General features: G+C 40.5%; 2 protein-coding genes across 40 annotated transcripts in view; one reads left to right on the forward strand and one right to left on the reverse strand.

Annotated features, from left to right (window-relative positions):
* PTPRD (protein tyrosine phosphatase receptor type D) overlaps positions 1–23,910 on the forward strand; it is a 2,878,718-nt gene that overhangs the window by 981,557 nt on the left and 1,873,251 nt on the right. The gene's annotated exons all lie outside the window — the stretch shown is intronic.
* LOC141086309 (uncharacterized) lies at positions 3,290–23,654 on the reverse strand. Its single transcript, XM_073572268.1, has 3 exons — positions 23,112–23,654; positions 21,627–22,619; positions 3,290–3,355 (listed from the first exon to the last, which is right to left on the reverse strand). Exons 2-3 carry the CDS (start codon positions 22,605–22,607, stop codon positions 3,290–3,292), a joined length of 1,047 nt encoding a protein of 348 aa, XP_073428369.1. The 5' UTR covers positions 22,608–22,619; positions 23,112–23,654.

The raw sequence follows: 23,910 nt of genomic DNA on the forward strand, positions 1-23,910 counted from the left end.
AAGATGGGTTTGAAAGATATATATGATGGGTATGGGACTATGGGATGGAGGATATGTATGATGGGTATATAGGCATGGGACTATGGGATGGAGGTTATATATGATAAGTATATGGGCACAGGACTATGGTATGGAGCATAAATATGATGGGTATATGAGCAAGGGACTATGTGATGGAGGATATGTATGATGGGTATATGGACACTTGAATATGGGATGGAGGATATGTATGATGGGTATATGGGCATGTGTGATGGTACATAGGCATGGGACTATGAGATGAGGATATGTATGATGGAAATATGGGCAATGGACTATGGGGTGGAGGATATATATGATGGGTATATGGGCTTGGGACTTGAGGAGACGTAAGATGGGTTTGAAAGATATATATGATGGGTATGGGACTATGGGATGGAGGATATGTATGATGGGTATATAGGCATGGGACTATGGGACGGAGGTTATATATGATAAGTATATGGGCACAGGACTATGGTATGGAGCATAAATATGATGGGTATATGAGCAAGGGACTATGTGATGGAGGATATGTATGATGGGTATATGGACACTTGAATATGGGATGGAGGATATGTATGATGGGTATATGGGCATGTGTGATGGTACATAGGCATGGGACTATGAGATGAGGATATGTATGATGGAAATATGGGCAATGGACTATGGGGTGGAGGATATATATGATGGGTATATGGGCTTGGGACTTGAGGAGACGTAAGATGGGTTTGAAAGATATATATGATGGGTATGGGACTATGGGATGGAGGATATGTATGATGGGTATATAGGCATGGGACTATGGGATGGAGGTTATATATGATAAGTATATGGGCACAGGACTATGGTATGGAGCATAAATATGATGGGTATATGAGCAAGGGACTATGTGATGGAGGATATGTATGATGGGTATATGGACACTTGAATATGGGATGGAGGATATGTATGATGGGTATATGGGCATGGGACTATGGGATGGGTATATGGACACTGGGCTATTGAATGGAGGATGTGTGATGGTATATGGGCACTGGACTATGGGATGGAGGATACGTATGATGGTATATGGGCAGTGGACTATGGGATGGAGGATATGTGTGATGTGTATATAGGCACGGGACTATGGGATGAAGAATATGTATGATGGGTGTATGGGCTGGACTATGGGATGGAGGATGTGTGATGGATATATGGGCACAGGACTATGAAATGGAGGATTTGTATGATGGGTATATGGGCACTGGACTATGGGATGGAGGATATGTATGATGGGTATATGGGCAGTGCTGTGGGGTTGAGGATGTGTGTTGGATATATGGGCACGGAACAATGGGATGGAGGATATGTGATGGATATATGGGCATGGGACTATGGGTTGAAGGATATGTATGATAGGTACATGGGCAAGTGACTATAGGATGGAGGACATGTATGATGGGTATATGGGCATGAGAAAATGGGATGGAGGATATATATGATGGGTATATGGGCACGGGACTATGGGATGGAGGATGAGTGATGTGTATATAGGCAATGGACTATGGGATGGAGGATGTGTGATGGTTTATGGGCACTGGACTTTGGGATGGAGGATGTGTGATGGGTAATTGGGCTCATGACTATGGGATGGAGGATGTGTAATCGGTTTTTGGGCAGTGGACTATGGGATGGAGGATGTGTAATTGGGACATGGGCATGAGACTATGGGATGGAGGATGTGTGATGGGTATATGGTCACTGGACTATGAGATGGAGGATATGTGTGATGGGTATATAGGCATGGGAAAATGGGATGGAGGATATGTATGATGGGTATATGGGCAGTGGACTGTGGTATTGAGGATGTGTGATGGGTATATGGTCACAGAACAATGGGATTGAGGATGTATGATGCTATATAGGCATGGGACTATGGGTTGGAGGATACATATGATGAGTATATGGGCACTAGCCCATGCAATGGAGGATATGTGTGATGGGTACATGGGCAAGGGACTATAGGATGGAGGACATGTATGATGGGTATATGGGCATGGAAAAATGGGATGGAGGATATATATGATGGGTATATGGGCATGGGACTATGGGATGGAGGATGAGTGATGGGTGTATAGGCAATGGACTATGAGATGGAGGATGTGTGATGGTGTATGGGCACTGGACTATGGGACGGACGATGTGTGATGGGTATTTGGGCTCAGGACTATGGGATGGAGGATGTGTAATCAGTTTATAGGCAGTGGACTATGGGATGGAGGATGTGTGATGGGTATATGGGCACTGGACTATGGGATGGATGACATGTGTGATGGTTATATGGGAACAGGTCTTTGGGATGGAGGATTTGTATGATGGTGTATGGGCACTGGGCTATTGGATGGAGGATTTGTGATGGATATATGGGTACTGGACTATGGGATGGAGGATATGTATGATGGGTATATAGGCAGTGGACTATGGGATGGAGGATGCATGATGGGTATATTGGCACTGGCCTATGGGATGGAGGATATGTATGAGCCTGAGGCTGCCTAAAGGGATAAAGTTCATTTCCTAATGGCTGCCGTGCTTTCAGTGTGATGGACTCACAGTTTCAGAATGCTATTAACCTGCAGATTAGCCACATATCTGCAGGTTAATAGTATTTTTTCACTTGATGGATTCCCTTTAAAGATAACCATAGAGATTAAACAGCTGTCAACTGAATGATCATGTGGCCAAAAGCTGTGTTTCCTGACTTCCCCAGTCATAGGAATGCCCAGACTAATGCTCCTGTGTACTTTAGAGAAGAGCTGCTGCCATAGTCCGAAAGCAGTGGTTTTTCTCCAGTAAGAACAAAAGTATCTGCCATTGGAAATCCACAGTAATGGTCCATCTGTCTCTACTCCTGATATCTCATGTTGACAAGAGTTGAGAGGTTCTCTTACACAATACACTGATAGCCAATGCCCATATTCTGTTGGGTTTGGCTGATGTTAATCTAATGTGTATATGTTGTATTTAAATGCCACAGAATGGTGGAGAAGAGATGAGCAGAAATTACCAAATAATTATTGCTGCAATTGATGGAAAATCATGGCAGAACAATTTTGTTTGTGATATTGCTGCAGTCCTTTTTCACAGTTCTGCACCATGTGTATACAATGGTGACTTGTAATAAAGCAAATCAAATGTAATTATTTAGCCATCGTTTCCAGTTATTTATATATAATAGAATAAATAACAGTATATCTAGATACAGCAATGTAAACCACAACCCAAGCTTTTAAGCAATTTCCTTGGATATGTTGAAGTGGAAGAGATACTCAGCCAAATGCTTCTGAATGTGAAGCTAGAATTAATGCAGAAGACATTATAACAATAATTACCAGGCTTTCAGTTGAAAGAATTTTTGCCTCCAATATGACCAATCGTAAATGATTTATAAAATATGAAATTTCATATTGTAATTTACATAATTCATTTCACTAAGCCCTTAGGCGTGATAAATGGGTACATTATGTAACCAAGGCAGGGATTTTTCAGCCTGTCTAATCATTTAAAAGATGAAATAGAAAACATTAGGGATGTTTGAATTTAGTAAATGAATTACATCCTTTATGTTGTGATATTTCCCTACATGCATTAGATAGCAAAGCAGAAAGCATATGTCACTTACTGCTATTTCTTTAGTCTGTACCCCATATTACCACACTGAGGGTGCTTCTAATATTTGGTAAAATATAATGGCATTTGTTAAAATTTGCTGCTTTCCCCAAGTCATTGTAAAATCAAATTTTATATTAGAAGTGCCAAATGGGCTGGAATGTTTAATAATCATGGGCATGTAGGCAAAAAAGGTCAACTAGTGATGAGCAAATTTGCTAGAATTTGAACTAGGAAGTTCGCTCAAGTTTGGAAGAAATTTGATTTGCACTGAAGCTAAGCTATTTAAGGTAAATTGGATGGTCCAAGGCACAAGATCATAATTAATTAGGATGTAAAAACAATTGATGCGTACATCACAGCTCACCTTTCTCACTGATGCTGCACCCCTCCATCCAGTCATATGTTCCAACCAGCCTCTTCTTTCCTTTGGCATGCAACATCTTTGAGAATCTTCCCTCTTCATATGCACCAGATAGGGCTTTGTCCTCACAAAGCATGTTATGACATGATGACATCACAACATTTCCCACCCAAGATGCTGACTCGGCCTCAGGTGACACACATCATGAAGCAGCCTACTTATTCCTGCAGAGTGAAGATTCCCAAAAAAATGTCATATAGCATTGAAAAGGAGAGGCCGTGTGGAGGGGAGGACAAGTAGGTGGACTGCTGCAGTGGTGGGGCAATTAAGCAGTGAGCTGAGTATCAATATTTTTTTCATTGAACGCCTTTTCTAGCTCTCTACAAGTCAGAAAATTCTGGAGAATTCAATTTTGGGTTAAAAAACAAATTTGCTTATCTCCAATGTCAGCAAAATGAGTGCAATAAATGCTGTCCCCTGACGTTTGACAGTGACATACCTCCAAAGGAACAAAGGACCGATACCCGATAATTCTGTCTCAAAAAGTCTTGGAGGACAACTAGGATAAGCTCATACTCATTACATTGATGGGTAATACACGATCTAATGAGAGTTTCACGTACCAATAAGAATATACAGTATACAGTGGTAAACTAGCTGGGGGTCAGACTTTCTAAAATTGCTAAACAGTTAACAATTATTCTGTCAATAGGTGATAAAGATGCTTGCGGGTCAACCTCTTTAACTCTTTTAATTCTGAAAGGAGGAAATATTCAAATATACATTTAATAATATTGTTGCTATTAAGCCTTTTAAACAAGAAAGTAAGCTAAGAATAAATTTATCAATAGTCCTAATTATTTAAAGTAATTGCATTCTATATGTAAACTGAATATTCTATTGCCAATAATATACTATAGTTAAATATAAATGTGTTTTAATTTATTGAAAATAGTGTAATTTGTTTTAAAAAATCTAAGGTTTTCAGCAATAGATCACATTCTCTTCATTCTTTTTTGGGGTTTAACATTTTTTTTACTGTTTTACCAGTTATTTCTATTTGTTATTATGTTGAAAAGCTTCCAAGAACATCACAGCCAAAAATGTAGTATAAAAAAGTATTTCAAAAGCTATAATGAAATCCCTGACAATTGTAACTAAAGCACACAAGAGACTTGTTCCAGATTCAGCTTTTTTTAAGCATTTCTTTGTAATGAATAGAAGCATTATAGCTGTGAAGTGATTTACATTCCTAGATGAATCTCCAGACAAATCCATAATGAAGCCATAGTTATTTTCCCTCGATTGCAAACAAAAGAGCTTTCCCTGATTGATCAATTTTAAGTCTGTCCTTTGCATAACCAGGTGAAGGTGAAGCATTGAATGTCATTTATATCTCATGGACAAAGCAACATATCTAACCTACACTTGTAGATAGACTGTAGCATGAAGAGTAAATAATCAAGCTTCAAAGATTAATTTAATAACTGCTTTTCTGATTCAAAGTGAATGTCTATCAGAAAATTGTTTATTTTTATATTAAGCATAATTTTTTAACAAGTTCAGGACCTGGCCATTTTCCCCCCCTTTCCTGACCATGCATATTTTCGGGTTTTATCAGACATGCACTTTTAATGGTTCCAATTTTTTTCTCTTTTACATATTCAAATAATTTTTGCCTCTTTTTTTCACGATATATAGGGTTTAATTTTGATATTTTTATATGTCCTTTTTTATACTGGAGGAAAATGTAGGAAATACATATCTATTTTTCACATTTTATATTTTATTTTTTTATGACCAAAAAAGACCATTAACGCCTTTCTGACGTTGAGCATAATAGTACGCCCACGTCGGAAACCCCCCCTTTGATGTGGGCTTCGGCACTGAGCCCACATCTTTCCTGGCACATGCAAGCTGTTTTGAACAAATGGCATGTGCCCCTAACAGCCGCAGATTTAATCGCAATCCACCCACAGCTTTTAATCTGTTAAATGCTACTTTTAATCTCTGACAGAGGCATTTAATTCGTACTTTCAGCAAGCGTGCCAGAAATCCCATCCATCGGTGATCCCATCACATGATCTTGGGTCACCTATGGGTTGGCATGATAACCAGAGGTTTCCAGCAGACGTTTATGGTTGTCATAGCAAGTAAGCATTTCTGCTACATACAAGGCGACCTGATCATCGCCTATATGTAGCAGAGTCAATCGGACAACTGCAGCTTCTAGTCTCCAATGAAGACTATTGAAGCATGTAAAAAGTGAAACAAAGTTTTTAAAAATATTAAAAATATAAAAACAATAAAAGTTCATATCACCCCCCTTTTGTCCGATTTAAAATAAAACAACAAAAAAAATCAAGCATACACATATTTGGTATCGCCAAGTTCAGAATGGCCCGATCTATCAATATAACAAAAGAATCAACCAGATCAGTAAATAGCGTAACGAGAAAAAATTAAAAACACCAGAATTACTTTTTTTGGTCGCTGCTACATTGCAATTAAATGCATTAACGAGTGATCAAAGGATTGCATATATACCAAAATGGGATCAATAAAAATTTCACCTCAGTGCACAAAAAATAAGCCCTCATCTCCAAATCGCCAAAATTGGAGATGTTAAGGGTCTCGGAAGATGTCCCCATTTTTTTTTTTTACCAAAGTTTGGAAGATTTTTTAGCACTTAAATAAAAAATAACTTTTCTAATTATTGTATTGTTAACGTTGTTACTTATGACTTGTGTTTTGGAACTGTTAAACTGTAAAGAGCTGCAGAATATGTTGGCGTTATATAAATAAGGATTATTATTATCAGTGATCTGACATTATAGAGTGATGTCCCATCCTGGGACCTTTGTAAAAAAGTTAAAAAATATATTAAAAAGTGTAAAAATGTTTTTTCAAAAATCCCTAAATCAAGAAAAAAAATATTTTTCCAAAAAATACATTTCTGTAAATAAAAAAACAATAAAAGTACACATATTTGGTAATGCCGTGTCCGTAACGACCTGCTATATATACACTACCGTTCAAAAGTTCGGGGTCTCTCATACTTTTATTAATCTAAAGTCTAGTCCAGACATTGGCAAGGTTCGAAAAAAAGATTTTTATTTGAAAAAATAATTTTCTCCTTCAAACTTTGCTTTTTCAAAGAATGCTCCCTTTGCTGCAATTACAGCATTGCAGACGTTTGGCATTCTAGCACTTAATTTGCTGAGGTAATCTGGAGAAATTTCACCCCATGCTTCCAAAAGCCCCTCCCACAAGTTGGTTTGGCTTGATGGGCGCTTTTTGCGTAACATATGGTCAAGCTGCTTCCACAACAGCTCAATGGGGTTGAGATCTGGTGACTGGCGCTGGCCACGCCATTACAGATAGGATACCAGCTGCCTGCTTCTTCCCTAAATAGTTCTTGCATAATTTGGAGGTGTGCTTTGGGTCATTGTTCTGTTATAGGATGAAACTGGCTCCAATCATGCGCTGTCCACAGGGTATGGCGTGGTGTTGGAAAAAGGGAGTGACAGCCTTCCTTTTTCAAAATCCCTTTTACCTTGTACAAATCTACCACTTTACCAGCACTAAAGCAATCCCAGACCATCACATCACCTCTACCATGCTTGACAGATGGCATCAGGCACTCTTCCAGCATCTTTTCTGTTGTTCTGCATCTCAAAAATGTTCTTCTGTGTGATCCAAACACCTCAAACTTGGATTCGTCTGTCCATAACACTTTTTTCCAATCTTCCTCTGTCCAATGTCTGTGTTCTTTTGCCCATATTAATCTTTTTCTTTTATTAGCCAGTCTCAGATATGGCTTTTTCTTTGCCACTCTGCCCTGAAGGCCAGCATCCCAGTTTCACCTCTTCACTGTAGACGTTGACACTGGCATTTTGCATCTACTATTTAATGAAGCTGCCAGTTGAGGACCTGTGAGGCATCGATTTCTCAAACTATAGACTCTAATGTACTTGTTTTGTTGCTCAATTGTACAGCAGGGCCTCCCACTTCTCTTTCTTCTCTTCTTAGAGCCTGTTTATGCTCTCCTCAGAAGGGAGTAGTACACATCTTTGTAGGAAATCTTCCATATTTTGCATTCCATACAATTTGTTGTGCAATTTCTCCTGAGTATGCCGATATCCCATATGTGGGGGAATATTACTGTTTGGGCACACGGCACATACATCTTAGAAGGGAAGGAGTGCATTTTACTTTTTGAATGCAAAATTTGATGGAATAATTAGTGGACGCCATGTCGCATTTGAGGAGCCCCTGATGTGCTTAAACAGTGGAAAACTCCAACAAATGACAGCATTTTGGAAACTAGACCCTTTTAGGGACCTATCAGATGTGTATTGAGCACCTTGAAGCCCCAGGTGCTTCACAGAAGTTTATAACGCTAAGCTTTGAAAATAAAAAAAAATCACATTTTTCCCACAAAAATCTTTTTTAGCTACAAATTTTGTATTTTCACAAGGGCTAAAGGAGAAAATGCACCCCAAAGTTTTTGAACAGTTTTTCTTGAGTTCACTTGTATGTGGTCAAAAACTTCTTTTGAGACAATGTGCAATGCTCAGAAGGGGAGTAGCACTATATAACAGTGCAGATTTTGCTGCCCTTTTTTGAGGGTGCCATATTACATTGGCAGAGCCCCTGAGGTACCAGAACAGCAGAACCTCTCATAAGTGACCCCATTTTACATATTAAACCTCTCAATGAATTCATCTAGGGTTGCAGTGATTACTGTATATTGACATCAGTGGTGTGTCACAGACATTTATACCATTGGCAGTGGAGAAAAAATAATTTACATTTTTACCACTAAGATTGTGCATTAGCCCTACGTTTTACATTTTCAAACTGCAAAATAGATAAAAATAGCGCCAAAGTTTGTCCCACAATTTCTACTGAATGTAGAAATACCCCATATGTGATGTACAGCACTTCTTTGCCATCCAGAGTGACTTGGGAGGGACAGAGTGCTATATGCCTCCTGGAGCACAGATTTTTCTAGACAAGTTTGCAGATTCCATATAAAGAGCCACTAAGTGCTAGAAAATCAGAAAGCCCCTCAAGTGACCACATTTCAGAAATTATAACTCTTTGGGAATTTTTCTACAGTTGTCGTGACGATTTTGACTCCATGGGTGTTTTCAAGAATCAGGCAACAGTGGATGTGGCTGAGTGAAAATTGCAAACTGCCGTTGTAGTGAGCAGTATACTCTAGTGAAAAGTAAGTTGCAGTCACCAGTACATTATGTCCAGCTCATGCTTCTGGAGACACGCACCTGTAAATTAGGTGGGCACTGAATGTTGTTTAGGCACACTGAGGCTCAGAAGGGAGGAAGGGCATTTGGATTTGGGAGAGGAGAATTTGCTGAATTTCTTTTGGGGAGTGAGGAGCCATTTAGCTTTTTCAGAGCCTTTATGCTACCAGTAACATTGAAGTGCCCTATATTTCCATTAACAGATGACAGATCTGAATGTTGACTTGCTTTTTTTGTGGATTGAGTTGAAGCTTTTACTGGTAACATTTTACATAACGTTTGGGATCACATTTATCTGTTACTCTATACTGACCACTTTCTTTGGGGTTTCCATCTAAATTTCTGAGTGACTTGATTCAGATGAGGCCCCCAAGGGATCCATTCACTGTAATGGACTCCATCTGGCCTCTGTTCAGCGGTGTCCTTTTCAGAGGCACACAAAACTGTGGCCGATGGCACTTTTATGCAATTCTAAAAAACTGGACACTGCCGGATCACAGGTTAGATGGCATCCACAGTGCCTTCATCTGCCTCATTAAAGGGAATTTTCCGCTGAGGGTTCTGTCTGAATTACGTATTTCAGAGATTTACATGGACATCCCCATGTAAGTGCTCAATGCAGAGCGCAGGATAAATGTGCACCGAGCATACTGCATTCTTTGGGAGGCAGAATGAAAAAATCAACAGCATGTAAAGAATTAGTTTTATTTGTTTTTTATGCTATGCCTCTTGCAGTATAAATGTTAGGCGACTTTATTTTTCACTGCCATTACAGTGATGCCAGATTTATATTGAGTTTTTATGTTTGACTGCTGTCACACAGTAAAAGTTTATTTTTATTGCGAAAACTAGTTTTTGCATGACCATATTTTGATAGCAATAATTTTTCCTTATTGTGCCCCACAGAGTCTTGTAAGAGCTTGTTTTTTTGAGGGACAAGCTGACGTTTTTATTGACGTTTAAATTGGTACCATTTTTGAGCATATGACATTTTTTATTACTTTCTATTCTGATTTTTGGGAGACAGAATGAACAAAAACCAGCAATTTAGGAATTGATTTTTGTTTTTTATGCGGTTCCACATGTGGTAAAATTGGTAAGACCGCTTTATTCTTCAGGTCAGTACGATTACAGCGATACCTAATTTATATTTTTTTATGTTTTGGCACTTTTACATAATAAAAACTATTTTATAGAAAAAATAATTATTTTTGCATCACTTTATTCTGAGAGCTATAACTTTTTTTTATATTTCTGCTGATGGAGCTGTATGGTGGCTTATTTTTTGCAGGCAGCTGGTATTCTATCTGTAATGGAGTGGCCAGCGCAGTCACCAGATCTCAACCCCATTGAGCTGTTGTGGGAGCAGCTTGACCGTACGGTACGCAAAAAGTGCCCATCAAGCCAAACCAACTTGTGGGAGGGGCTTCTGGATAAAAGTTCTCCAGATTACCTCAGCATATTAACTGCCAGAATGCCAAAGGTTTGCAATGCTGTAATTGCTGCAAAGGGAGCATTCTTTGACGAAAGCAAAGTTTGAAGGAGAAAATTATTATTTTAAATAAAAACCTTTTTTTTAACCTTGTCAATGTCTGGACTAGATTTTAAATTCATTTGCCAACTCATTTGCTTAATAAAAGTGTGAGTTTTCATGGAAAAAAACAAAATTGTCTGGGTGACCCTAAACTTTTGAACGGTAGTGTACGTTATAAACTTCTGTGATGCACCTGGGTGTTCCAGGTGCTTAATACACATCTAGATACCATATATACTCATGTATAAGCCGAGATTTTCAGCCCATTTTTTTGGGCTGAAAGTCCCCCTCTCGGCTTATACACAGGTCATATACCTGGGGTCGGGTGAGCGGGGGTGTCAGAGATCATTCTTACCTGTCCTGCTGCAGTCTCTGCAGCCTCGCTCGCTTCTCAACTGTCTCACTTCCTGTCTTCAGCGGTCACGTGGTTCCGCTCATTACCACTCATGAATATGTGCATATTCATAAGTGGTAATGAGCGGTACCACATGACCACTGAAGACAGGAAGGGAAGGGAGACAGTGGAGAAGCGAGCAAGGCTGCAGAGACCGCAGCAGGATGGGTGAGTATAGCGTTATTCACCTGTCCCCCGGTCCATTGCTTCTCACCGCTGTCTCTGCTGCATCCTGTGTCAGTGACGTTTAGGCAGCAGGGGGCGTGGTGACCTGATTAGTGCGCGCTGCCCCTCTGCTGGCTGAACAGTCACTGACACAAGAAGCGGCAGACAGCGGTGATGGACCCAGGATAGGTGAATATGGCTTTTTTTTGCAGCATATGGTGGCATATTCTATGGAGCAGCATATGGGGGCATAGTCTATGGAGCAGCATATGGGGCATATTCTATGGAGCAGCATATGTGGCATATTCTATGGGGCAGCATATGAGGGCATAGTCTATGGAGCAGTACATGGGGGCATATTCTATGGAGCAGCATATGGGGCATAATCTATGGGGCAGCATATGTGGGCATATTCTATGGAGCAGCATATGGGGGCATATTCTATGGAGCAGCATATGGGGACATATTCAATGGGGCAGTATATGGGGGACATATTCTATGGAGCAGCATATGGGGCATATTCTATAGGGCAGCATATGGAGGCATAGTCTATGGAGAGGCATATGGGGGCATAATCTATGGAGCAGCATATGGGGGCATAGTCTATGGATTCCACCCTCGGCTTATACATGAGTCAATAAGTTTTCCCATTTTTTTGTGGAAAAATTAGGGGGTCGGCTTATACATGGGTCAGCTTATACACAAGTATATACGGTAAGTTCCATAGGGGGTATAGTTTCCAAAATGGTGTCACTTGTTGGGGGGTTTCCACTGTTTAGGCATATCAAGGGCTCCTCAAACATGACATGGTGTCTGCTAATTATTCCAGGAATTTTTTCATTCCAAAAGTCAAATGACGCTCCTTCCCTTCCAAGCCCTGCCGTTGTTTTCTTCCACATATTGGATATTGATGTACTCAGGATAAATTGCACAACAAATTGTGTGGATAAATTTCCCCTGTTACCCTTATGAAAATACAAAATTTAGAGCTAAAAAAGGATTTATCTGAGAAAGATGTGATCTTTTTTATTTTCACGGCTTATCACTATAAACTTCTGTGAAGCACCTGTGGGTTCAAAGTGCTGAATACATGTCTAGATAAGTTCGCTAAGGGGTCTGGTGTCCAAAATGGAGTCACTTGTTGAGGGTTTCCACTGTTTAGGCACATCAGTCGCTCTTCAAACATAACATGGCATCTGCTAATTATGCCAGCAGATTTTACATACAAAAAGTGAAATGGCACTCCTTCCCTTCCAAGCCCTGCCATGTGTCCAAACTGTAGATTTCTAATACATATGGGGTATTGGCATGCTCAGGAGAAATTACACAACCAAATCTATGGTCCATTTTCTCCTGTTACCCTTCTGAAAGCAAAAAAAAGGTCTAAAGGAAATTTTTTGTGAAAGAAAAGTAAATGTTTATTTTTTTCTCCCACAATCCAAAAATTCTTGTAAAACACGTGAAGGGTGAATAAACTTCTTGAATGTAGTCTTGAGTACCTTGAGGGGTGCAGTTTTTAGAATGGTGGAACTTTTGGGCATGTTCTGTCATATAGACCCCTCAAAGTCACTTCAAATGTGAGGTGGTCTCAAAAAATGGTTTTGCAATTCGTTTTGAAGAAATTAGAAATTGCTGGTCAACATTTAACACATAACTTCCTAAAGAAAAAAATCATATTTCAAAAATGTCCTGATGTAAAGTACACATGTGGGAAATTTTATTTATTAACTATTTTGTGCAATATGATTCTCTCATTCAAGGGCATAAAAATTAAAAGTTTAAAAATTGCGACATTTTCAACATTTTCGCCAAATTTGCATTTTTTTTTACAAATAAACACACGTCATATCAAATAAATGTTACGACTAACATAAAGTCATGTATGCATGAGAAAATATTCTCGAAATCACCAGGAATCATTGAAGCATTTCAGAGTTATGACCTCATAAAGTGACAGTGGTCAAAATTGTATAAATTGGCCTGGTCAGGAAGGTGAAAACAGGCATCGGGTTGAAGGGGTTAAAAACCTTAGAGAGGCATTTTAAAATGTTGATATGTTCTTTCCATTGCTTATTTTCTTTGTAACTGGGGCTGATATACATGCCCCAGTTACAGGGGATTTTCAGTCTTCTACTTACATAGCAGACCTGACAGAGTCTCCTAGGATTCAGCAGCTCTAGTCCCTTCCTACACTCAGAAATCACGTAACCACTGGTCTGGAGTAAGAAAAACTGTCAGTGCTTCCAAATCTGTATACACAAGTGTTTGTTCATCGTTGTAGATAGAAAAGGTAAACGTGGGACTTTAAAACGCTGAAGAGTATGGAGGACTACTTAGGGCCCCATCACACATAGCGACGCACCAGTGATCCCGACAATGATATAACCTTGTCAGGATCGCTGGTGTGTCGCTACATGATCACTGGTGAGCTGCCAAACAGGCAGCTTCACCAGCGATCAGCAGCAGCGACACACGGGTAACAAGCAACGCATGTCGCTTAGTTACCCACTGTGTACCTAAGTTACCAGTGCGCTGGTGCAGGGAGCTGGTAACCAAGGTACACATCGGGTTTCTAAGTGGCGCGCGGCACTTAGAAACCCGATGTGTACCTTGGTTACCAGCTCCCTGCACCAGCGCGCTGGTAACTAAGGTACACATTGGGTTTCTAAGCGCTGCGCACCACTTAGAAACCCAATGTTTACCTTAGTTACCAGCGCCACCTCGCTGATCGCTGGTCTTCCGCCTGCCACAGGCAGCGATGCGTGCTGGCAAGCGGGAGACCAGGATCAAAAAAATGTCCTGGCCATTCCAGGATGATCAGTGATACCCGGCAGGGGGGCCCGTCGCTGGTAAGTGTCACACACAGCGATCTCACTGGTGAGATCGCTGTTGCATCACAAAACTTGTGACTCAGCAGCGATCTCACTAACAAGATCGCTGTGTGTGACGGGGCTTTAGAAGCAAGACAATTAGCTATCTAGTGATAATATCCTGCTCATAAAATAATTGATGTTATCAAATACTACACCAAACAGACCAGCAAGTGTTACATTAATGGAATCAGGGTCTCTGCACTACAATATACTGCTCCCAGGTTATGCATTTTATACAAGATTGCCAACAACTGAGTCAAACTGAATAACAGAAGTTCAACCAAAAAAAGAACTAAGTGCTCATAGAGTATAATCCTAAAATATCAAATTTTCTTAGACATTTGTAAAAAATTAATAGTTAAAATACAGAGGCTTCTGAACTTCACTAGGGGGAACAAATAGACTGACTGAAGTGCAAAGTGCGTGACAATACAAATAATGTAAATATTTGCGCAAAATAATACAATAAATCCATCACACAAAATGCCTGTAAAAGAAACAAAATAAAAGAAAAGAAGCATGCATTCTATTTATAACGCAGGGATGCAAGTGTAGGAAATCACCAAAAATCTATGATTTAACAGAGAGGCTAAATGTAGCTAAAGATGTAGCTTGTGGTAAAAAGCAACACTTAATCCACTATAGCTTTAAAAAGGATTACAGTATTACATGATTACAGTATTACATGAGTATGGAAAATGAAGGAAAAGTATATTATACTGCTCTTAGATTAAATAGCAAAAACCTGCTGAAAGTTTCCTTTTAAGAGGCTAAGTCACCCTATCTCATCACATTTACAATTTTACAGAAAAGTGATGATTATGGCCATGTGGTGTCCTAACTGAAAAAAGATCTACTGTATTTTAATTTACTTTTTACAGTCTCCTGACTTATCCGGTCTCTCACAGTGGGATAGGTCACAGTTAATTTGAGCACCATGAAGATAAAGTCTTTATCCAGTTAGGTATGAACATTTTGAAAACAACATAGAATTGTAGACTAGATTGCACTGATCTGCTTCTGCTTTAGTGCGGGAAATTTTCCCATCTGTACTTCCAGCTCCAGCTGTGATATCCTCACTTCCTGACCCAAACATGTGAATGTTTGAGTTAATGCTTTTCGTGGTTGGGCATTTAGCACTGGAACACGATGGAAAGACCATTGGGAAACTTCGTGCTTGGTAAGGTAGGTATTATTTTTTTGTTATTTTACAAGATTTTAGACTGTTTTAAAATATTTTTATGCAAAAGGACTGACACAAGAGGACTTTTTTGTGCACACTAAAGATTAATGAATGCTCATTAATATTCCATCAATCACCTTTCATAGAAATATAAGATCTTTTTCCCAAATATTTTTCATTTTGCTGCTACTTTTTAAAGGCAATCTGTCAATAGGATCATCTCTCCAAAATCTTCTATATGGGCATGTAGGTCGTCGAAAGCTGAATAAAGTGATATCTTGATATCTGCAATCTGATATCTTATCCCACAGATATGTTTTTTATATGTAAATGAGCTCTTAAGATGTAAGGGCTGAACACTGATCTGCATAAGAATCTGCCTCCAGAGCTTGTTTTTAATAAAATGGGGCATTACCAGTGTGAGACATGTAACTAGCTCAGGGCAGTAGAATTGGACTTTGTCAATTAACAAAGGTGTTAGCAGCTGCAGTTCTCACAGCTCTGCTGTATTGCAACAATATTACCACCCTGTCTGCCTGTGAGCTGGAGGCTGGAGCTGAGTGTAACCTGCATATGTGCCAGTTTTAATCACACACAGCTCTGTATGTCACTGCATCAGGAAAGCAGAGAGTCGCCATTACTCATCACACTGGTAACTCCCCTTTTGTTTAAAATAAGCTCTGGAGGTGGATTCTCCAGGAAATATATGTCCTGCCCATAGTACAAGAAAAATATGAATTTCTCTGGATTAAAACATCAGATTGCAGATATCAACATATCATTTTTTTCAGTTTTCTATGACGTGCATGCCCATACAGGCAAACTCCCTTTAAGATAGCGGATTAAAATTGTTTTCCTTTTTTTCACCCTTCATATTAAACCACAAAACTACAAATAAGACTACAAGAAACAGCAGATTACACACATTACTTTTGACATAATGCTCATTCGTCTGACAGTTCTTTCATTTTACTGCCCCAAAAAGATGAATGCTTGGATGATCCATTTACTGTCATGGAGAGAGGGAACTTAAGTGACAGCTAGAAACTTCTGACAGAGCTTACATCCTGTAGGAAAAGAATCAAGAAGGTTAAAGTCCAATGTGCTCATTTATTTCTGCTGTGTGGCAGACAGATGCTATTATCCACTTAACGATGCAGCTGATTTAAATTTTTGCATTTGAATTTTTTGTGTCTTTTTTCATTTTTCTATTGACTTGTCATGCATAAAAAGACCTAATATGGCTAAGTTGGAGTTTTTCATGAAACTTTTCTACTGAAAATTGTTTGTTTTAATGTTTTATTTATTGAAATCTGCAAGTTACATCCTAAAGAAAGCAATCAACAAAGTAGCTTACAAAATTATTATATAACCTACAAATTCCACTTTTCGGGAGTTAAACAGATGGTTTGAAATATCAATTCATGGCAAAAACTATTGATATATAGAAGTTTAAGGACAACAACAGCCTAAAAGGAACTTCCAGTAGCAAGATTATCTGGGTTCAAATCTGGGTTCTTCCCATCCACACGCCCCTGCTGCATCACATATGCCATGATTTCAAACAAAGATGAAGAAGAACAAAAAAGAAGAAAAGAGAAAAAAAACAGTATAGGGAGTAAAGGGACAGGAGGTCAAGTAATTAGAGGGAGAAGTTGGGAGATAGGGGTGGAATATAGGGGAAGTAAGGGGAGTGGGGGGGAGAGGGGAACACTAGGCAACAAGGGTTTCGTCCACTCTGATAAAGCCGAGCAAGGAGGCCACTATAGCCTTATCAACTTCTACTAATGGATCTGAATCGGGTCCATGGGTGCCATACTCTTTCAAAAGCTGAAAGTGAGCCATTCACCAAGGCAGCCAGTTTGGCTACTTGATATAGCATATCTACCTTCTCTTGCAATTGGGATATAGATGGAGTGGTAGTTGTCTTCCAGTTCATAGGTATCAAAAGTTTCGCTGCTGAAAGAATGTGTTGAGTCAACAGAGCAGTATTCTTATGTCCAGTCGGTGACAGAAAATTTAAGAGCACTATCTCCGGTGTCAATGTAAGCTTTTTGCCCACAATTTCCCCGATATAATCCCCTACTAGTCGCCAGAACTGCAGCAGGGGTGGACAGGACCACCACATATGTAAGTATGTTCCCTCCGAGTCACAGCATCTCCAGCATCTAGTAGAAGACCCCGTCTGCCAATAAGTGTTCTGCTGTGGTGTAATATACCATCTGGCGACTATTTTAAAGGAATTCTCTTGTGCTCTAACGCATTGTGATGGGCCATGAGAAGAATTATAAATGTGTGATATTTGATTTGGGGTAAACTTGTATCCCAAATCCTTTTCCCAATGTGTTATATAGGCTCTTTTGAGGCAACAGTCAGTTATATTTAAAACCTGGTAAATAGACGACATTATCTTTTTGGGTTTATCCTTTGTTGCACAGAGAGTCTCAAATGCAGTCAGTGGGCGGGTAACGTCTGCTCCTAAAAGATACTGTGCCAAGGAGTCTCTTATAGAGCCGAATTGTATAAAGGACAAGTTGGAAAGCCCTGGTTGCTTCTTCAGTTCCTGAAAGGAGGGGAGTGCCCCGTCCGTTAAGAGTTCATCAACCGCTACATTTGCCAGGGAACCGGGTTTGATTAGATCATTGTCTCGGGAATAAGATGCATGTGGCATTATATCTGCCAACTTGAGTAAGGGGGACAAAGGGGGAACTAGAGTTTTCACCAATCCCTTCCATAATTTTAAGGTAGCTTTGGTGTGTATATTAGGTAAATTTTTGTTTATGTTTTTACAAGGATATGCCAAAAGGATGGATCTCAGGGGATAAGGTGCTAGGGCTTCCTCCACCTCAATCCACTGCTTTTTGTTAGGAGACCGCAACAGGTCTACCACTCTGGTAAGCATTGTCGCTTGGTAGTACCTTACTATGTCTGGTGCACCCATCCCACCCCTCGATTTGTTTAATGTTAATGTCCTGTATGCTAATCGGGGCTTTTGCTTTTTCCAAACATATCTGCGGAATAATGTATTAATTTTAAGAAGATACGATTTGGGGATGGTTATAGGGAGCATTTGGAAGATATATATGAACTTGGGTAAGATTAGGCTCTTCAGTAAATTTTTCCTTCCCATCCACGACACATACGAGTCCCTCCATGATTTCATGATGGTTTCTACTGAGGCAATTAGGGGGGGGATATTATGTTGAAAAAGGTCTCTATCCGATCTTCCTATCTTTACACCTAAATATTTGATATATTGTTTTGGCCAGGTGAATGGGTATGTACTTTTTAGTTTAGCTAAGGTATTCGGGGATATATGTATGTCTAGCGCTTCCGACTTAGACATATTTACTTTAAAATTAGAAATTTTGCTATATTGATCTATGAGATCCATCAATGTTGGAAGTCCCAGCAAAGGATTAGTCATCAAGACTAAGAGATCGTCCGCAAATGCCGCTATTTTATAGTGTGTCTTATTGATACGAATACCCTCTATTCCCTCATGTATTTGTATGGCCTTTAAGAGAGGTTCCATTGCTAGCACAAATAACAACGGGGATAGGGGACAGCCCTGTCTTGTTCCGTTCTTTATAGTAAATGCATCTGTTGTAAAATCGTTAATCCTAATATGTGCCTTGGGCTTATCGTACATTGCCATTACGGCTGCTATAAACGCTTCGGGTATCTCAAACTTGATCAGCACTTCCCGTAGGTATACCCAGTCCACCCTGTCAAAGGCCTTCTCTGCATCTGTTCCAAGAAGCATCAATGGGAGTTTACGATTTTTTGCGTATTGAAGAAGGTGTAATACTTTGTGGACATTATCCCTTCCCTCCCTTCCACCCACAAACCCGGTCTGATTTAAGGAAATCAAATTTGGCAATGACTCGGCCATTCTTTTTGCCATCAGCCCTGCTAGGATTTTTAGGTCCACATTAAGGAGAGAGATTGGCCTATAGCTACTACATTGTTCAGGATCCTTCCCCTCTTTGTGTATTAGGGATATTCTGGCTGTAAGCATTTGGTTTGGCAATGGGTGGCCTTGTAAAACTGCGTTGCAAACGTTCAATAAATGTGGGAGTAGGAGGCCAGAGAAGGATTTATAGTAAAGTGCTGAGAATCCATCTGGACCGGGCGCTTTCCCCTTCGGGCACTTTGACAGGGCGGACTACAACTCCCCTAGTGAAAAAGGTCTAGTGAGATATTGTTTTTGGGAATCAGACAAGACAGGCAGATCTAAAGTGCTTAGGAAGGACCTAGTGTCCATGCTTCTTTTAAGTGCGGAATCGGCGTTATCTTCCGGACGGAGATTATATAATTTCTTATAGTAGTCAAGGAATGCCCGCTCCATGTGCTCAGGAGTTTGCGAGCTTAACCCTTGTTCATTCTTGATTGAGTTAATCAGCGTACGTGACTGCCGCTTCCTTAGTTGTGATAACATTAATTTAGATGCTTTGTCTCCATGGACGTACATTCTGTTTTTCCATGTTGCATAGAGCTTAGCAGATCTCGAGTTTAATATGTCTTTAAGTTGCTGTCTTTTTTGTTGCAGCTTCTCTAAGCTATGTTGATCTATTTTATGTTTATGTGTAAGCTCCAGCTGTGATATACTATCATAAAGATCCTGGATTTCTTTTTGTTGCAGTTTATTTAGAAAGGAAGTGATAGATATCAACTCCCCTCTGACAACTGACTTATGTGCTTCCCATAGTATCTGTGAGGAGATTTCTGGTGAAGCATTTTGCTCAAAATATTGGGAAAGCACTTTGTTTATACGTGTCTGTACCTCGGTACTTCCAAGTACTGACTCATTGAGCCGCCATACTCTATGTCGGGGAAAGGCTTTAGATAATGAGAATTTTAACAAAACCGAAGAGTGATCGGAATAAATATTCGGGATTATTTTCGCCTGTTGTATATTGGCAAGCATTTTACTGGATATAAAAATATAGTCTAAACGGTGGTAAGAGTTATGAGGGTGGGAGTAGATGGTGTAGTCTCAGTCAGAGGGGTTTAGATATCTCCATGTGTCAATCAATTGTAGAGATCCCAATTGTGACTTTATTCTGTAAAGATCTTTAGGTGAGAGCGAACTTTTCTGTTTGGTCGTGTCTAGCAAAGGCTCTAATGCAACATTCAAGTCCCCACCCACTATCAATGCACCCTCTCTAAAGCCATCAATTTTTTTCAGTGTTGAGAGTACCCATCTCAATAGTTTTTTATTTGGTGCGTATAAACTGCACAATGTTACAAGGGCACCGTTTAGTAGACCTTTGACAAAGATGTAACGACCCTGAGGGTCCGCCATAGTTTCTCTTAGCTGGAAGGGCACTCCCCTTGCCACTGCTATTGACACTCCTCTGGAACCGGACTGGGTGGTTGTCGCATGAAACCATTTATCATATATCGAGCTTTCAAAGGAGGGCAATTTATCCGGTTTGAAGTGCGTTTCCTGAATAAGCAATACTGCTGCCTGCTGTTTTTTGAATAGTTGTAATGTGTGGCGTCTAGTGTTTGGAGAATTCAGCCCATGTGCGTTAAAAGAGATGAATGTGTGTACCTTATCCGAATCCATCATGTTTCTGTACACAGCAGCATCCTTGCAGCTCACGACGGAGACGAATCCCTGTGCCTATGGGAGTGGGGAGGGGGTCTAGGACAAGTAGACCAGATGAAAGAAAGAAAAGGGTAGAGAAAACAAAAAGGTGAAGAGGGGGAGAACACAATATTAACATTATCCATGTTATTATGTTGCACAATATCATTGACCAATATGCCAACGTACCATAGTTACCTACTGACATTGTTTCATAGAGTGCCAGCTTGAGGAAAATTCCAATCAACCTTATAAACTAAATATGAAATATGAAATGCTCCATTCTAGGAGAATGCCCAGTTTGGGCTGTAACTAGATCTAGGTTGAAACCTTACAACGAATTATTGGATAGATGTGGCAGCAGTGCTTACCCATATTTGGAAAAGCACGCCAACCCCATCAGATTTGCTTCAACCATACTCAATACCCCAACTGGGGTAGACACCAAGAAAACTTAACTGCAAAATCTGGGTCTAACCCAAAGTTCAAGTATTGTCTCTGGAGTCCTTAGGAAGCGAGGTCTTTGTCAGCTTCCTTTTCAGCCTTTGTGATTTTGGCGTCAGGGCTATCTGCCACGCCGGCTCATCTGGTAGCGGGTGCAATAGGGTCGCCGAATGGAAGGACTCCAGGTCCGGGTAGGCCTCCAGCTCAATCCCCAAGGATTCACATGCCTCTTTGATGTCTTGTGATGTTCTTGCTGAGATACCTTTGTCTCCATTTGTGATATGTACTCCAAACGGGAACAACCATCTAAAACGGATGCCTTTTTTTATCAATGCTTCAGTGAACGGTTTCAAGATCCTCCGCTTCCTGAGAGTGCTAGCCGATAAATCCTGGAAAAGTTTAATTTGTGAGCCTTCATACGAGATCTCCTGCGCCTCCCGCGCTCTGCGAAGAACTAAGTCTTTTGCTCGATAATCGAGGAAGCGACAGATCACATCTCGTGGAGTTTCCCCTTGAGAAGGCCTCGGACGCAATGCTCTGTGTACTCTCACCAGTTCGATTTCCTGTGGATCTGATTCATTAAGTAGATCTTTGAATATCTCTTGTGTTGCTTTCCATAACGCCTCTAAGGCCACCGTTTCAGAAAGGCCTTTAACTCTTATGTTGTTACGACGTTCTCTGTTTTCATGATCTTCTAGCACCGTGTGAATTGTATGTAGTTGGAGTTCATGGACTTTTAAAGAGTCTAGTACAGCGTTCGAACTTTGTGTCATGGCAACTTGCGAATTTTCCAATGTCTCAAGTCTGTGGCCTTGAAGTTTTAGGTCGTGTTTTATCTCTGCAAGTTCTTGTCCTATTGGCTCAAGAGCTTTAGACAATATACGTTTGATGAACGAACGAGTGACTAAGGCCTCTCTCGCTGTGCTGCCCGTGTCAGAGTCACTCTCCGGCTCAGGATCTGAATCTTCTAATGAGGTCAAATCACGAAGCTTGGGTGGTTTAGGAGAATCTGACGGAACCTTTTGTTTTTTAAGAAAGTCATCCATGTCCGTTTGCGTAGTGGACTTTGTAGGTTTGGGCATGCTCTTTTGCGTTTTTACGCTGGATCTCCCCATTTTTGCAGTTATCTAAAGCAGAGAAGAATAGAGCAGTTTGAAGATTAGAATTCCTCTCGCTGGCTATGAATTTAGCTAATGTTCCATTTTATGCCCAGTCTTATAAGTGATAAACAATGGAAAGAGATGTCGTTCTGGCTCTGGTCACTAGATGGCAGTCTATAACCACTTTCTGCTGGTTTTCCAGAAAATCCTCTCTTATATCCGTTCAGCTAGGTATAACATGGGTTAATTAGAAAGCAGATAAGGGGGGGAGGAAAGACGTAGGGACAGCACTGGTGGGGGGGAGCGCTTAATACAGATCTAAGGCTCCTTATATTACTCCCTTCTCTCCTCGCACCCCTCGGGTCAGACAGTCTCAGGCCCCCACTTGATTAATTGATTATCTCCTTTCTTGCTACGGAGTTAGGGAGAATGACCATGCTCTCCTGATCCTCTGTCCCCTGAATCAGACCCCCCCGCTCAAGACACTCCGTCACCTTGCTTCTGTTATTTCAGCGTTACCTCAGCTCCCGGAGACGCTTGAATCCCTCAGATCTCTCTCACTGATTGCAGAGAGGGGAGGAGGCTGAAGCGTGCCGCTGCACGTCTATTCTAGGTCCCGGGCCGCGTGTCTTCTGCAAGCCCGACGGGACTATTTTCAATGCTGCGGCGTGATACACACTCTCTGTAGCCGTCCCCCAGCTATGAGAACAGTAGCTATTTTGTGTGTCCTGGTCTGGGGATTTCGCAATGGTACCTTATCTGCAGGGGAGGGTTAGCTCCGGGGTCTCTCTTATCTGACAGCCTTAGGTCAGGGGTGAAGTCTTCTGCCCGAGGCGATGGTGCTGTTAGCAGTATATCCTTCCGCCACTCCGGCAATCTCCCGCCTGCAGGGCCTCAGTTAGATGAATCCCTTCTTTATCCCGAACGTGACTCGCCACCCAGGGTCTATGCGATCCAGTGGGGTCTTGGTTTGGGTTGTAATGCGGGGATGGTATAAAAAGAAGGCTCTGGTGATATTAGAGCCTCTTTTGGTGCATTTGTCCGGGAACTCAGGTTTCCTGCTTCTTGCTCCACCAACGTTCAGGCTCCGCCCCCCTACTGAAAATTGTAAACAAATATTGGAAGTGAGATGAATGATGAGAAGAACATAATTGCATAATTATTTTTGTGTTTCCATCTTGCTGCATTTATTGTGCATTAAAAATTATCTGGGAACATGATTCTCGAGGTCAGTACAATTATGGCATACCAACCTTTCAGTTTGTGCCACAATTTCCCAACACTCATAGCTTTTTTATTTTTCCATCATTTAACTTAT

The sequence above is a fragment of the Dendrobates tinctorius genome, unplaced genomic scaffold, assembly GCF_039654945.1.
Source record: "Dendrobates tinctorius isolate UK_male_01 unplaced genomic scaffold, ASM3965494v1 ptg000031l, whole genome shotgun sequence".
Classification (NCBI taxonomy): Eukaryota; Metazoa; Chordata; class Amphibia; order Anura; family Dendrobatidae; genus Dendrobates; species Dendrobates tinctorius.